Here is a 16,575-nt window from a genome sequence, read left to right on the forward strand (position 1 = left end):
TTTTTTAAAAATTTACCACTATTAATATTTAACCACTTGTTGGTGCCTTTTGTCACACAGTATGCCATTGAATGGGTGCACTTATCAAGAGCAGTTGTATTGTTTAGATTTCTTCACTGGTATCCAGTGTTTATTGTAGCCTAAAATGTTTTACATACTATACAATTCACCCGTTTAAATTACATAATTCAGTGGGTTTTAGTATATTTATAGAATTATGCTAGAGGCAGATTTTATTTTCTTGGGCTCCAAAATCACTGTGGACCGTGACTGCAGCCATGAAATAAAAAGACGCTCCTTGGAAGAAAAGCTATACAAATCTAGACAGTGTATTAAAAAGCAGAGACGTCACTTTGCTGACAGAGGTCAACTATAGTCAAAGCTGCGGTTTTTCTACATTCTTGTACGGATGTGAGAGTTGGAGCAAAAGAGGGCTGAGCGCCAAAGAACTGATGGTTTTAAATTGTGCTGGAAAACAGTCTTGAGAGTCCCGTGGACAGCAAGGAACCCAAATCAGTCAATCCTAAAGGAAATCACCCTGATTATTCATTGGAATGACTGATGCTGAAGCTCCAATATTTTGGCCACCTGATGCAAAGAGGCTACTCATTGGAAAAGACCCTGATGTTGGGAAAGATTGAGGGCAGGAGGAGCAGGGGTGACAGAGAATGGAATGATTGGATCACCTTAGCAACTCAACAGATATGAGTCTGCGCAAACTCCGGGAGATAGTGAAGGACAGGAAGGAAGCCTGGCATGCTGCAGTTCATGGAGTCGCAAAGAGTTGGACAGGACTTAGTGACTGAACAAAAACAATAATACAATTATGCATAATCAAAACTATTGATTCCCAATTCCTTCCTCTTCTTCACCACCCCAATTCCAGCAATAAACAACTGGTGATCTGTTTTCTGTGTTTATAGATTTGTCTGTTCTGAACATATAATGTAAATGGAATCTAGTAGTATGTGCCCTTTCTGACTGGCTTCTTTGACCTAATGTTTTAAAGGTTCATTGATGTTCTACTTCATATCAGCACAATTTTATAGCATGTATAACTACTTCATTTCTTTTTATAGCCAAATAATATTCCATTTTATTATATACTGAGATTTGCCTTTTTTTTAAAAAAAAAAAAAGCTTATATGGTGACTCTCCTCCTCCCATCTTATCGTCCTTAACTTTAAGGATAAATTAACTTATTCCTAAATTTTGGGTTGTAATCTTGCCCAAACTTGTACATAGAAAGCTTTCTTTTTTTTTTTTTTTAACTCTGATTTCTGACCTTCTTTTAGACTGTGATATGCTGTGTGAAGTCTTACCTTTGCCTTTTGATGATGTTAAAATAGACATTTCTAATAATAGGTATTATTAGTATTCTACTCTTTAGGACATTTCCCTCTGTTCCCCTGTCTCTTGTAGATTTTTGTCAAGATCATATGTTTTAATAGTTTACCTTGGACTACTGGATAAGTTAACTGTACATGATTAAATGTACATTTAATTGTATTAGTATGGTGAATATATCCCTTGACAACAACTTTTCTCTGAATTTGAGTACTCTTAAGTACTAAATGGAATCATGAAATATTTGTCTTTTTGTGACTGGCCTGTTTTCACATAGCAAAATATTCACAAGTTTCAGTCATATTGTAGCATTTATCAAGATTTCTTTCCTTTTTTGAAAAAGAATTACTTAACTTTTGGCTAGTCTAGGTCTTTGTTGCTGCGAGGGCTTTCTCTAGTTGCGGCAAGCCGGGGGTACTCTGCATGGGCCTCTGGGCTCTAAGCTGTGGGCTTCAGTAGTTGCAGCCTCCCGGGCTCTAGAGCACAGGCTCAATAGTTGTGGCGCACGAACTTAGTTAATCCGCAGTATGTGGGATCCCTCTGGACCAGGGATGGAACCTGTGTTTCCTGCAATGTGACCGTGGGTGTACAAAAACACTCTGCTTTCAAATTCTCTTGGAGATACACACACACACACACACACACACACACACACCCAGAAGCAGAATTACAGGATCATACAGTTTTTTTTCCCCTTAAAATTTTTTTTTAAAATTCTACATTGGACCACAGGTGATTTGGGCTTTCCTGGTGGCTCAGTGGTAAAGAACCTGCCTGCCAATGCAGGGGACACAGGTTCCATCCCTGGGTCAGGATGATCCCCTGGAGAAGAAAATGGTAACTCACTCCAGTCTTCTTGCCTGGGAAATCCCATGGACAGAGAAGCCTGGTGGTCTATAGTCCATGAGGTCACAAAGAGTCTGATACCACTTAACGACTTAAACAACAACAACAGTTGATTTACAATGCTGTGTTAGTTTCAGGTATACAGCAAAGTGATTCAGTTATACATATATCTATTCTTTTTCCAATTTTCCTCCCGTTTAGATTATTACAGAATATTGAGGAGAGTTCCCTATGCTATAAGGATCATAGAGTTCTATTTTTAATTTTGAGGGGAATTGCCAAACATATTGTTTTCCACAGTGGCTACACTATTGTACATTCCCATCAGTGTACAGAGGCTTCAATTTCTCTCTGTTCTTGCCAATACTTGTTATTTTCTGTCTCCTCCACACACTCACACCCCCACTTCAGCCATTGTAATTGGTGCCGGGTTTACATAATGATTAGTGATGGTGACAATATTTTCATGTGCTTCTTGACCATTTTTACATCATCTCTGGAGAAATATCTATTCAAGTCCATCCCCTGCCCACCACGCCTTTTTTTTTTTTTTTTAAGAATTTTGTTTATTTTTGACTGTTCTGGATCTTCGTTGAGTGCTTTTTTCTGGTTGCGGCAAGTGAAATCTACTCCTTTGGTTGCCCTGCACGGTCTTCTAATTGCGATGGCTTCTCTTGTTGCAGAGCGCAGGCTCTAGGGCATGTAAGCTTGAGTAGTTGCGGCACTTGGGCTCAAAAGTTGTGGCACACAGGCTTAGTTGCTCCGTGACATGTGGAATCCTCCCAGATCAGGTATCAGACATTTGTCTCCTGCATTGGCAGGCAGATTCTTTACCTCTGAACCACCAGGGAAGAGACCCCTTGTGCATTTGTTAATCTGGTTATTTGTTAGTAGTAGAATTTTGTTAGTATTCACGATCTTACTTCCTTAACGAATGTATAATGTGCAGATATTCTTTGGGTTGCCTGTTTACTCCACTCATGTCTTTTGATTCACCTGTTTAAAATCTAATTCTTTCCTCTCTTGCCTTTCATTCTGGGGGTCATATCTAAGAAATTATTACAAAATTCACTGTAATAAGCTTTCACTCTATATTTTCTTCTAAGGGTTGTATAGTTTTAACTCGGGTTTAGTTCATTAATACCCAATTTAGGATTCAGTTAAGAAAAACCAAAGAGTCACTGAATAAAACTATTTCTCTTGCTTGCTTGCTGTCTTGTTTGCCGCCCTCTTGGTCATTTATCAAAAATCTTACTATTAAAAATGGTATGTAATAGTACCTTCAGCTTCCTTAGTAGATTCCTCTTTTTGTTTCTCATTTCATTTTATAGTAGAGGCTTATGATGTCATGGTGTTTACACTAGATGTGTTTAAAAAGATTCAGAATTTTTAAAAGTATAACCTGCCTGTGTTAAGCTGAAGTGTATGTTAAATGTTGTACAAGCAGAATTAAATTCTTTTCTCTCCTTTGAGCTCAATAGGTATTTGTGTCATTGGGGACCTGCAGATTGGGTGTACTGGTTGGGAATGTTGGTGCTGTTAGGAGTAATGTCAGTAATGTTTGGGCAGGTGTGTAAGGGATGAAGTTAGTAGGTTATAGTTGTGTGGAACATAAATATTATTTTTATACTTTTTTGTTTTTAAAGGATTTGGGCGTGGCAGAGGGAGAGGGGCAGGAAGATTCTCAAGCCAAGGCATGGGGTAAGTCTTAGCTATCCTGTTTTTAAATTTGATAGCTTCTCTTTTTGTTATCTCTAAGGCTTTCCTTCCTCTATCCTCTACCTGATTAACCATTCTGGTGAGTCAGATGTTTTCTATATTTAAAAAGAGAAAATACTAAAGAAATGAAATAGAACAAATGACATTGTATTGCAGTAAGCCTTAGAGCAATTTTTTAGTCCTGGCTTTATTGACAGTTTGGATTGGACAGTGGTTTATTGAGGTGGTGGGATTCCCTTTACATTGTAGGATGTTTAGCAACATCCTTGGCCTCTCCCTACTAGATCCCAGTAGCACCCCTCCTCAAGTTGTGACAGTCAAAAATTTCTCCAGATATCGCCAAATGTTCCCTGGGAGGGAGGTGCACAACCACCCCAGTTGAAAACCATTGCTTAAGAATTAATGTTGGTAAATCCAGCAGTTGTCTTTGAATGGTAAGTAAATGAAATTTTTTTTTTTTTTAATGAAGAACAATCATTTTTATCTTGAATTGTAATACTGAAAGATGAGTATATTATTTTTAAATAGATGGTATAGTCAGTTATTTACTCATTTCTGATTATTCTTTTACTTTTTGCTGTTATCTAAAGCATTAGCCACCACCCCCCATTATAAAAAGTATTTAAGCATCTTATAGAGGCTGTAGGTAGATGATAGTCAAGAAAGGAAAAGTCCTTTGTGTGTCCATAGCTTCCAGGCAGTACTGTTTTGGGTCACTGCCTAGAGATGGTGACTCTTGCCATCTCTTTTCTGCCTAAGCTCCCTGTGGACAAAAGAAGGATGAAAACACAGGAAGCAAATTGGATGGAACATTCGGACATATATTCCCAGCCTTGTAGCTCTGAAGGATTTTGTAGATTTTGTCCTCCACTTCAAAAAAAAAAAATGCTGTTGTGATATTCTTTTTGTCAGTGACACCCCAATAATGCTAAAATATTTTTTTATAAGTTGTGAAAATTTTGGTGATGTTATTTAATTTGGTTCTAGTTAGGCATCTCATGCAGGACACCGTGGTTCAATTCTTGCTTGGAAAGATCCCCTAGAGAAGGGATAGGCTACCCACTCCAGTTTTCTTGGGCTTCCCTGGTGGCTCACATGGTAAAGAATCTGTCCGCAGTGTGAGAGACCTGGGTTTGATCCCTGGGTTGGGAAGATCCCCTGGAGGAGTGCGTGGCAACCCACTCCAGTATTCTTGCCTGGAGAATCCCCATGGACAGAGGAGCCTGGCAGGCTACAGTCCATGGAGTCACATAGAGTTGGACATGAGCAACTAAGCACAGCACTGGCATCTGAATCATGGGTATTTATGGTTTTAATTTAAAAAGAAGCACTGAGCAAAATGTTTTCTTTTTATTTGTATCCATCTAAACAAAATGGATCATTTATTGTAAGAGGTTCAAAGCCAATTTGGATTCTGACTTGGGAAGAAAAGACCTGTTGCCTATTTAGGTCTAGGGTTAGTTGGCATGGGGTGGGTGGGTTTTTTGTTAGAGCCTTTACCCTGCCTAGAACTGTTATAGGTCTCCACGCCTACTTTAAGATGCAGAGGACGACAATTTAGGCAAGTAGAAGCATCATACAAGAGTGTATGGAAGTTCCTAGTCAGCCTCTGCTTTTTGGAAGCTCTAGATTCTGATGGCCAGAAGAATTGGCTTATGGTTAAATAGGAGGAGGAGGATGAAGTCTCCTACAGTGGTTCTTGAGAGGGACAGGGCTCATTTCAGGGAAGATGATATACAGTTAATTTTGTGATTATTTCATTTGCCTTTATTTTTTTATTTCAAACCCAAGGACATTTAATCCTGCGGACTATTCAGATTCTCCATCTATAGATGGGTGTGGGACAAAACCAGTAGTTTGGGAAGCTGCTCAGAATGGTGCAGATGAGGGAACTGGTAAGTGTCTGTCCTCACCAGAGATGTATTTTAATTGTTTGAGCTCTTAACAGTCAAGGATGACATCAAAGTGTGCTGGTGGAGAAAAATGAAAAACAGGTAGCTCTTCTTCCTCTGAGGCTACTCTTAGCTGGTCCTTAGCTCCAAAGTTTCTCATTTACTAAGCTTATTGATAGTAAGGTATGTGGTTTTTTTCCTCTTTTGCACTCTGAAGAAGATACTGTAACAAACCTGTGTAAGGCAGTACAAACCCACACTCAAATCTTGGTGTCAGAGATACAGAGAATAATTTCTTAGTGGCAGACTTCAAACAAAGTAGTCACTGTTCACAGTGGTAAACACAAATATGGCCAGATTAAGAGATTGATGATGATAGGTGAGTTCAGGGTAATAGTTGCTTTTGCAGGTTTTTTTGTATCCTACAACTTTGGGGTTATTTGTTTACTGAAGTTCATAGATAAATACTTGTTAATTGGCTTATTTATTTAATAGAACTCTTTTGAATATTTGTTCCTGATAATATATTTTGATAATATATATTAACTGCTGTGACTATATTTGTAAAAACATACTTTGTTACTTCATGAATTATAATCCCAAAGATAAAATCATAGCTCAGTAATTACCTAAAAAAGACAGTGGCACCATCACAGAAGCAGAGAAAACTAGGAATCAAATATACCATGGAGAGGACCAACAAAAGTTATAAAAATGGAAATGAAAGATTGTTGTTGAGCTGTGAAAGACGCCTGGCTTCTTGGCCTCCAGAGGAGAGGAATTCAATCTGGGGCCAATGACAAGGCTTGATCGCTCAGAGCTTTTGTGTAATAAAGTTTTATTAAAATACAAACGAGATACAGAAAGCTTCTGACATAGACATCAGAAGGGGGCAAAAAGAGTGCCCCCCTGCTAGTCTTTAGCCGGGTGTTTTATGTCTGTTAGAAAGTTACTAATCAGATAATAGAGACACCTCAAGGCTGATGGAGTTTCATCAGGCCCCTCTCCCACAACATGCATTTTTGAGATAGGATGGCATGAGGTGTGTCATCCCCCCAGCCATAAAACAATTGATATGAATACTGGTTTGTTAATCTATATCAGCCAAAACTTAGTCTTAGGTGGAACCATTTTGAAGAAAGGCAAATTCCAGAGCAAATACATAGTTTCATTAACATAGCTTAAGAAAAACATTTCCATAAAAAAATGGATTGGTTAGCTCAAGGTTTGAGAAAAGTTAAGTTCAGATGGAACCAGGTGTCATCATGGCAACACAGAATTTTAAGAGAAAAAAAAAAATCTGAGACTTGTTGTTTGTTGTCTCCTGCCGCTTAAGGGAGAGAGAAAAACATCTGACACTTGCAGCCTATTTTCTCTTTTTTGGAGACCCCCTAGCCTTCCTGCCTGTTACCCTCTCAGTAGTTTGAAAACACTAGTAAAACTGATAAGTTTATCATGAGACTGATCAAGGAAAGCAGAAGAAACATAATTGGCTATAGGAATGAGAAAAGGAATATTGCTATTATTATAATCTATTATAATTAATATCATAGCTATTGAAAATTGTCACAAGATATTTTGTTGATAAATTTCTTTCCAACATTTGAAATTATAGATTAATCTCATTCTTCAGCACCAATGTAAAAATTTTAAATCACAATATTGGAAAACAATTCAGTAAACTAGAAAAAGGATATATCGTGGCGATGTTGTTTAAACTTGATATTTTAACATTTAAAAAATCAAACTACTCCTAGATATATACCAGAGAGAATGGAAGATACAGGTTCACATAAAAGCTATGTGTTCTTCAATGGATGAGTGAGAAAAATTATCCAGATTAGTCAGATAGAAGCAGAGGTAGATTGGTAGTTGCTGAGGGCTGGGAATGTTGGGAGAAATGGGGAGTGGCTACAAATGGGTTCTAGAGTTTTTTTGGAGTGATGAAAGTATTCTGGAATAGGTATTGTGATTGTTGTACACCTTGTGAATAGACTGAAAACTAGTTAGTCCTGTGCCCTAAAAGGGTGGATTCAAAAGTCACAGCAAACTTCACAATAATTAGTCATGTATAGAATATCTTTTTGTAACAAGATAAAGGACCTTACCTTTTTAAAAAATATTTATTTTTAATTGAAGGATAATTGTTTCATAGTATTGTGTTGGTTTCTGCCAAACGTCAACATGAATCAGCTGTCGGTATACATATATTCCCTCCCTTCAACCTCTCTCCCCACCCCAGCCCTTTAGGTTGTTACAGGGTCCCAATTTGAGTTCCCTGAGTCATACAGCAAATTCAGGGGGCTTACTTTTTTTTTCTTTTGAATAAAGGCAGAAGATTTAGTCAAAACTGAAGGGAAACAGGAGGATTGCCCTCATTATTTCTGAACCATTGAAATAAAGAATGAAAAAAGGATTGGAAAGGGAGGAAAAAAACCTGTCATCTCTGGCAATGATATAAAATAATCTATAGATAAATTAATGAAATTAGCTAGAAAACTTTAAATGATGTAGCTAGTTCACTTAACAGGTAATATTTCTGTAATCAACAGAGAAAATGGGGAAAAAATGTAGCTTCAAAAAATGTCAAATGCCTGTGAAGTCTAATGATATGCAAAATAAGACTTCTATCTATTGAAATGCAAAATATGAAATCTTACAGTACAATGTAAAAATTTAGTGTCTGAAGAAACATTAATGAGCAGAAGAGCTACCATTTATAGTAATACAAAAGCATGAAACCCCTATGTCTAAATCTGACAAAATATGTGTAAGATTTGTATGTCAAAAATTATGCAACATGAAGATAAATATCAAAGATGATCCATAAAGGAGGTAAGATACTCAGAGGTATTTATGAGTTGGAAGACTCATAAATGTTATTGATATGTTATTAATATATCATTGATATTGTTATTGATACGGCATTTCTCCCCAAATTGATATATAGGTTTGAACATACAAGTTTGTTCAAAATCCTAGCAGGATTTTTTGGTGTCAGTTGATTCTAAACTTGATTGTGAAATTTTTATAGTAAAGTGTAGGTGTGAACATAGTCCAAACAGTTTTGAAAACTAACAGCATTCAAAGACTCACACTCCATGATTTCAAGAAATTACCCTAAAGTTACAGTAATCAAGACTGTGGAATTGCAGATAGATCAATTACATAATACCAAATCTAGAAATAAACACACAGATACAATTGGTTTTGGACAGATGTTCCAAGACAATTCAATACAGCGTACATTATACTGTATATTAAAAAAATAGCCAAAAGTGGATAATAGCTATAGATGTGAAAGCTGAAACCACAACTTCAAAAGAAAATACTAGTGTAAATCTTAGCCACCTTGGATTAAGGAAAAATTTCTTATATAGGACATAATAAGCATGAGTCTAAAAGAAAAACATGGTTCTTCAGAAGAAAGCAGAATGGAAGACCAAGGCATAATTTAGGAGAAAATATTTGTTTAAAACCTCTACTTGAAAAAGGATTTGTATACAGAATATATAAAGAATTCTCAGAAGTTGTTAAGAAGAAAACAAGTAACCCGATGAATATAGCAATTAGAACAACAGAAAATGAAAAAGTTGTGGAAATGGATGGTGATGGTGGCTATACCACATTGTGATTACTCAGTGGCAGTGAATTGTAACTTGAAAAAGGTTTGTTGTTCAGTTGCTCAGTTGTGTTCAACTCTTTGTAACCCCATGGACTGCAGCACACCAGGCTTCCCTGTCCTTCAGGGTTAGCATGGTAACCCTAAAAAAGATGAGCATGGTAAATACCATTTACCACATGCACACAACTTGACCACAGTAAAAAACTGACATAGAATGGTATACACATTTTTTATCTATGGCAGTTGTTCTGGTATTAAATTTTACTGGAATTATGTGAGGTGTAATCATCGTGGAGACTGAGGCAAAGATAACTTCTTGTGAATTTGTAATTATTTCAAAATAATAAAAAATGAGCAAAAGATTTGAACAGATGCTTCATAAGGGAAGAAACATGGATGGCAATAAGCAAACAAAAATGTGCTCATCATCATTGGTCATTGGGGAAATATAAATGTACAGTGAGTGCTTGCATAGTAAGTAGGCTACCTCCATTCATCCACTAAAACAGCTTTGAAACTGGCAGTTCCAGGTGTTAGTGAAGGTGATGGTGTAATTCAAACTTATTCCTGGTGTAAAAGCATACATAGAGATGCTATACAGTCTTAAAATCTCAACCCTGGGTTTTTACTGAAAAGAAATGAAAGCACGTCCATACTAAGACCTGCCTGTGATGTTTATAGTGGCTTTACTTAGAACCTCCACTGAGTTTTAAATTGGATGTTTGAAACAATATTGAATTAATCCATTAACTGCTACTTTTCTGTTTTCTTATTCCTCCTTCTTTTCTTCCTTTTCCTTTTGTCTTTATTTCTTTCCTCTCATCCCTCTAGTTTTCATTTAGAGTAGAAGATTCCTTCCTGGAAAACATTTAGATAAGCAAAATATGTTTGATGCAAAATACAGTTAAAGATGTTGTCATCTGATGGGATTCTGGCTATTTCTCTAGAAGCCTCACAGACTGGTATTGTCTTACTGATAACACAGTGTTCTGAGTCTAGCCCACAGCTTCATAGGCTCAGAAGCCTGACTTGAAAGGATGATAATCAAATCCATCCTTAGGGTCAGACTCAAGATTGACCAAAATAGAAAGACTGAAGGATAGTCAAAATGCAAATTTATAAATATCCTAAAAACATACCATTTAAACTGATTGTAATGTTTTCTTTGACAAATGGGAAGGGAACTTGGTGAACATGGGAATGAGAACAAGCATAATTCATGCAAATTGAATGTTTGAGATCTATCTGGCTGGTAAGATGCATAGTTGGGCCACAACAGTCTGTCATAGCATGGAGAGCAGAAGTTTCTTTTTCCTTGGACACACAGCATATACTTAGCTGTGAGGCTGTCCCTTCATTGTTTAATTTACTTACTAATTTCTCTTCTGATGAACTCCTTCTGTCTTCTGATGATAGTTGAAACCTTACATTTTACATTGATCCACAGAACTGGCATCAGATGCTCAAAATGTAGCTCAGAATCTACCAAACAAAAATTCTTTTGGAATCAAAGGTATGGATATTTTTAAAAATTGCTTAGTTAATATTCTTATACAATTCTTTTAAATAACTTCCCTTTTTATCAAGGCTAGCTAATAAAAATTCATCAGGTGAATGTTTGTAAACTGTTTCTACAATTCCTTGATAAAATAATTATCAGCTTTTGATAATGGAAGTGTTTTTCACACTGGCCTTTTGGGCAGTGCAGAGTTTGGATCATTGTTGCTCCTTTTCCTGTAAGTCTGCCTTATTTGTGTTTTTGATAGAGGACTAACATCATGTTAAACTGAACACAAAGCATACATTTCAGATTATTGTTTTAAGCTGAAAATAAATGAATGTCATTGAATTTTTCTCATAGTTTGAGGTGAAGCTCTGTAGGTTTACAATGGGGGATAAGGTCTTCCTGTAAAAATTTTAATATTCCATAGTAAGATTAGGACCTGACTCTGTAGTCTTCTCTATCTAATGTCGTGTAGTTTTTACAGTCCATGTATCTAGGGTGGATCACTGCAACAGTTTGGCCCTGACTGCTGATACGGGCATTCCTCTCTGTGGCCGGACGTAACGCCTTACTATGTAGGATGTCTGCCTACAAATTCATTCATTGTCTTCTGCCTGCTTTTGAATATACTCAGCTTCTCATCCTCTTCTGCATGGCTTAGTTTGTGTTTTAATTATTTTCATAATACTTCTAAAATGGTAGGCCAATCTCTTTACATATCATATATAAGAATGTGTGTTTTAAATTATTAATTACTGAATTGTACACTTAAAACATCTTGCCACAATTTATATTGGTTTTTTTGGGAAAAAAGGCATATTCTGAACTTAAGGTTAATTTTGATATATTTTAGTTCTTTGTAATTTCTCATCACTGTTTCTCTCTCCTGGAATATCCTTTCATTATATGTCTGGTTATTCAGCCTTCAGGATTTTTGCTGTGATTCATCTTCCCCATAAACTTTCGGTTAGCATTCTAGCTTTCCTTAACTTTTGTGTCCTGCAGATTTCCAGTGTATTAATCATGTAATTCATGTAATTTATCATTCACATCACTCACTAAAATTTTAATGGTCTTTTCAGTGAGATATTTGATATCTAGCATCAATGCTTTATGTGTAGGCTTTTAACCCAGTATTATTTGGTTGATGAAGGAGATCCTAAGAACAATTCCATCATACATTGTTTCCTATTATAATTTTAATTGCTTTGAAGGTGAAAGTTTTAGGAATGATTTTTGAGGCAGAGTGTTCCTAAATCTCCTTAGATTGAGCCTCAGTTTTTTGTAGAGTTTGCAGTCTTTGGAGTGTTGTCTCCTGTGATGAATGTGACAACATGAATTTGGGGTAGGTGGGATGGAGGTGGCACGGAGAATATTATGTACTGACCAGCTTCAAAACTAGCCCACTTTGTGAACTTTTTAAAAAATATATAAATTTATTTATTTTAATTGGAGGCTAATTACTTTATAATATTGTATTGGTTTTGCCATACATTGATATGAATCTGCCACTGGTGAACATGTGTTCCCCATTCTGAATCCCCCTTCCATCTCCCTTCCCATACCATCCCTCTAGGTCATCCCAGTGAACTTTTAAAATATACATGTACTGAGACAAAAGTCTGGCAGGAAGTACATTAGAAGGTTGGAGATATATGTGTTAGTACTTAAGAAAGGCACTAGTTAGTACTTAAGAAACCATGATGATAGTGAAGTGTAGGTGGATAGCTTGCCTTGGATCCCGTTAACTTCATGTAAAGCATGCTCTAGAGATGTAAGTTCTGGTACTGATTTCCACTTAGGACTAATTGTACCTTGTGTTTTTTAACTTAAGCTATTACATCTTTCTGCTTTTGTTTATGAAAATATTTTAATTCAAAGAGATGTTTTAGGGACAGAAATTGATACTTGCTTTGTGACATTTCTGAAGAAATTATGGAAACCATTTAAAGATAGGATAAATTAGCCAAAGCAGTGGATCAGATTATCGTTTCAAATATTAAAACATTCCTCTATCAAGTTTTACTATTATTACAAGGGTGCATGCAATCGAGAGGGACAGAAGAGTAGGGAGTGCTTTCCTGTAACACACGTGCCCCATGATCCACAGTATTGGTGTGACGTGTGTGGGTTTCTCTCACACCAGGGAATGTGTTCATGTTTGAAACATCTCCCTTTTTACAGCCACAAAATAGCATTTTGGGGGTATTTTATAAGAAGTCATGTTCCATAAATCCATAGATTCTACTTTTGTTTGCCATAATCAGTCTTGAATTAGGGACATGCTGTTGAAAGCCTTCCACAGAGAAGGCCTCTTTTCTTAGGTTTACAGCATCAGTTTAGTTAATAGGTTACTGACATGATTCCAAGGTAGTTAGATCTGTTCATCTGCCCTTTTTTTCCAGGGGTGTGCCCTTCCTCTTCCCATACACAAACCTCACTGCAGGTCAGATGCTCAATTATTTCTTCCTATTGAAGGAACTGAAAACATTCACACTCCTGCTTTGTGATGGTGGTTATAGTCAATATCTTGGTGTGTTTCCTTTTAAAACTTTTATCTGGATATGTGTTTGTACATATGTTTTAAAATAATGGGAATGGACACAGGATCACTAAGCACTAATATCAGCATATCTGAATTCATATACTTTTCTTCAAAGTACTTAATTGTTTTCTATATAGAAGATTATTCTGTAAGAACTGTGTGAACACATTTTCTGCACCTACTTATCAGGGGTATAGCAACAGACTTTATATGAACAGGACTAATGCTCAGCTTTGTTGGAGAACTGTTAGGAAATGATACAGTGGAGCTAATAAACACTTCTCTAAATCTGATAATCTGCCTGAAATGAGGGCCCAAAGCAGAGCTGCCTTATATTGAATTGTATTCTTTTTTAAATAATGTATCATAAGGATCTCCTTGTTAAATATATTTATTTTGCTGTGCCTTACTTTCTTTCTTTCTTTTTTTTTTTTTTTGTGCCTTACTTTCTTAAGGCAGTGGATATTATCCAAAAGCAATTTGAGACATGGTTTGTGTGTGTATGTTTAGTACTTAGCCAAGCTGCATTTGAAAACATGATTGATTTTCTTGAGATAGGTTAAGAACATCATATTTCTTGGATTGTAAACTATATTGCTAATGAGATACGTGATATATCTTGTGCTGTACACAATGGAGAATCATTTGGAATCAGACCTTATTTGACTTTGTGGTATAAACTGTGATTGTCAACAGGGGCCTGGAAGAATTCTGTGGAAGAGTGGACAGCGGAAGACTGGACGGAAGATGTAAGTGTTTAGCATCGGATGTGACTATCTTTCTTTTGGATTCTGGCGGGAACACATGTACTTTTGAGGAAAGCTTGAGATATCTTATGACTATTCTAAGCTCCCTTTCAGACTTCTATGGTTAATTTTTTTTTTTTAAGCAGATGATTCTCAGAAAGATGTTGGTATTTCCAGATTTTTGAGAAACTTGGTTTTAAAGCATCTATTTAAAGATGACCAGGCATTAAATAGGAGCGGCATCATTTTTTCACTATCTTTGTTTTATTTGGCCCAATAACCAGCTGATGCTGTTACCCTGGCCTGTGAATGATTATTTACTCTTTATAACCTTTTTATTGAAGGAGAGAGTCTATGTTTTAGGTTTACAGTTGAAATTAACCTCAATAAGTCATTCTGGTTCTAGAGCCAAGCAATTCCCCTTTCAACTAGACTGGCTCTTTGTGTATTCATTTATTCCACAGACATTTTTGAGTATACTGTACTAGCTTCTTGGTATTAGTAGTATTCATCTTTAAGTTCTGTGTTCAGCATGCTGCTGCTGCTGCTAAGTCACTTCAGTCATGTCCGACTCTGTGCAGCCCCATAGACGGCAGCCCACCAGGCTCCCCCATCCCTGGGATTCTCCAGGCAAGAACACTGGAGTGGGTTGCCATTTCCTTCTCCAGTGCATGAAAGTGAAAAGTGAAAGTGAAGTCACTGAGTCGTGTCCAACTCTCAGCGACCCCATGGACTGCAGCCTACCAGGCTCCTCCGTCCATGGGATTTTCCAGGCAAGAGTACTGGAGTGGGGTGCCATTGCCTTCTCCATAAGATACTCTTAACTATTTTTCTGTTTCACTCTTAAGGTCCAGAACAGAAGTATGTACATGATAGAGAGTTACAGCTGACTCTGGGTGGGAGAGAATAAAACGTTTACAAGTACTGACCTTCAAAATTGCATAAAATGACCCAGAGTTTGGGATTTTATTTTTCTTTTTGAGATTATCCTCCCTCCCCGCATTTGTACTTAAATTTTTTGAAAAAAGATACAAAACTGCACTTGAGCTTTCTTTTATCACTATTTTATCTGACTTATTAGGGAGTAAGCTGGATACAGTGTAAGAAAGGAGAAGGATATACTGCTTTGGAACTTCAGAGACTTAGGTTTTTTTATTTACTTATCTCACATACTAACCATAAGACCTTGGGGTATGATGTCACCAGATTTTCTGTAACCTGTAATCTGAGGAGAGTGGACAAGATGGGTGGGTAATAGAGTCAGTGGAAGGATGGTACCAGTGATAAGAGGAAGTCAGAGTGAGTAACCTGTGGGCACCATACCTTATTTCAAACAGATCTGTCCTAGTTTTACATGTTTTATGTTACTAGAATTTTTGGGAGGAACAAAAGGCTTCTAGAGCTAAAAGCTTTGTCTGGGGCAGCAGGCAGGATAGAAAGCCAGCCAGCTATCAGAGGGTGGATGACTTATATTCATATTCTAGCTGGGTTGACCTGTTGACCTTAGATGAGGCATCTTTACTTACCTTTCTTAGCCTCCTATTTTTCATCCCTAAAATGATTATCATAATAACCATCCTGCCTCACTGATGGGGTTTTTCTGTGCTTCAGGTGAGGTCTTAAGATGTAAGTCGCCTAATAAGCAGTTCAAATGCACACACATATAGGTAGTAATACTCTGCTGTGTAGGCTGTGTTGTATCACAGTAGAATTACTGAAAAGAATTACAGTAGGGAATTTAGAAATCTTTTAAAAAAATTTTCCCGAAAACTTTAAACTTTTTATTTTCTATTGGGGTATATAGCCAATTAACAGTATTGTGGTTTCAGGTGAACAGTGAAGAGAGTTGGCCATACATATACATATATCCATTCTCTCCGAAACCCCCTTCCCATCCAGGCTAGGACGTATCATTGATCAGAGTTGCATGTGCTATACAATAGTGGACATCTTCTTTTCCAGGAAATACCAAAATTACTTAAAAGTTTCTGACATTTACAAAGTAATAGTGATTGAATGGTGAGTTATCTAAAATGCAGATCCCGAGTTCCTTCTAGAGCTTAGGAGGAGAAAACAATGCAAGTTTTCTGTTCTCTAGCGGATAAGATAGGATTTCAGTGATAAATGTATAATAGTTCTTATTTACCTTGAACTTTATATTTTAAGGCTTTAGATCTTCTGTTACTACTTTTAATAGAATTACTCCTTAATTGCTTCTTTCTCTTAATTTAACTCATAAGATTCTTTAGCAAAAATAGATTCTGTGGAATTCTTAAGATACTATCTTGAAATAGAGTGCAGTGCATAGTATAAGCCTTTCTTGTTGAAACAGTGTAATGAATTTAGCACTT

At 36.6% G+C, this 16,575-nt stretch overlaps 1 protein-coding gene across 6 annotated transcripts in view; it reads left to right on the forward strand.

Moving 5' to 3' along the window:
• The window catches only part of UBAP2 (ubiquitin associated protein 2), a 114,669-nt gene that overhangs the window by 61,227 nt on the left and 36,867 nt on the right, over positions 1-16,575 (forward strand). For 4 of the 6 annotated variants that reach the window (XM_027964289.2, XM_027964292.2, XM_027964290.2 and 1 more), the window contains 4 exons: positions 3,840-3,894; positions 5,704-5,807; positions 10,877-10,942; positions 14,175-14,227. In XM_027964289.2, the coding sequence (XP_027820090.2) occupies positions 3,840-3,894; positions 5,704-5,807; positions 10,877-10,942; positions 14,175-14,227 (278 nt within the window). The remainder of the gene's footprint in view (positions 1-3,839; positions 3,895-5,703; positions 5,808-10,876; positions 10,943-14,174; positions 14,228-16,575) is intronic. The other 2 variants (XM_027964291.2, XM_060409145.1) reach the window with 1 other exon arrangement.

This window comes from Ovis aries, chromosome 2, assembly GCF_016772045.2.
Source record: "Ovis aries strain OAR_USU_Benz2616 breed Rambouillet chromosome 2, ARS-UI_Ramb_v3.0, whole genome shotgun sequence".
Classification (NCBI taxonomy): Eukaryota; Metazoa; Chordata; class Mammalia; order Artiodactyla; family Bovidae; genus Ovis; species Ovis aries.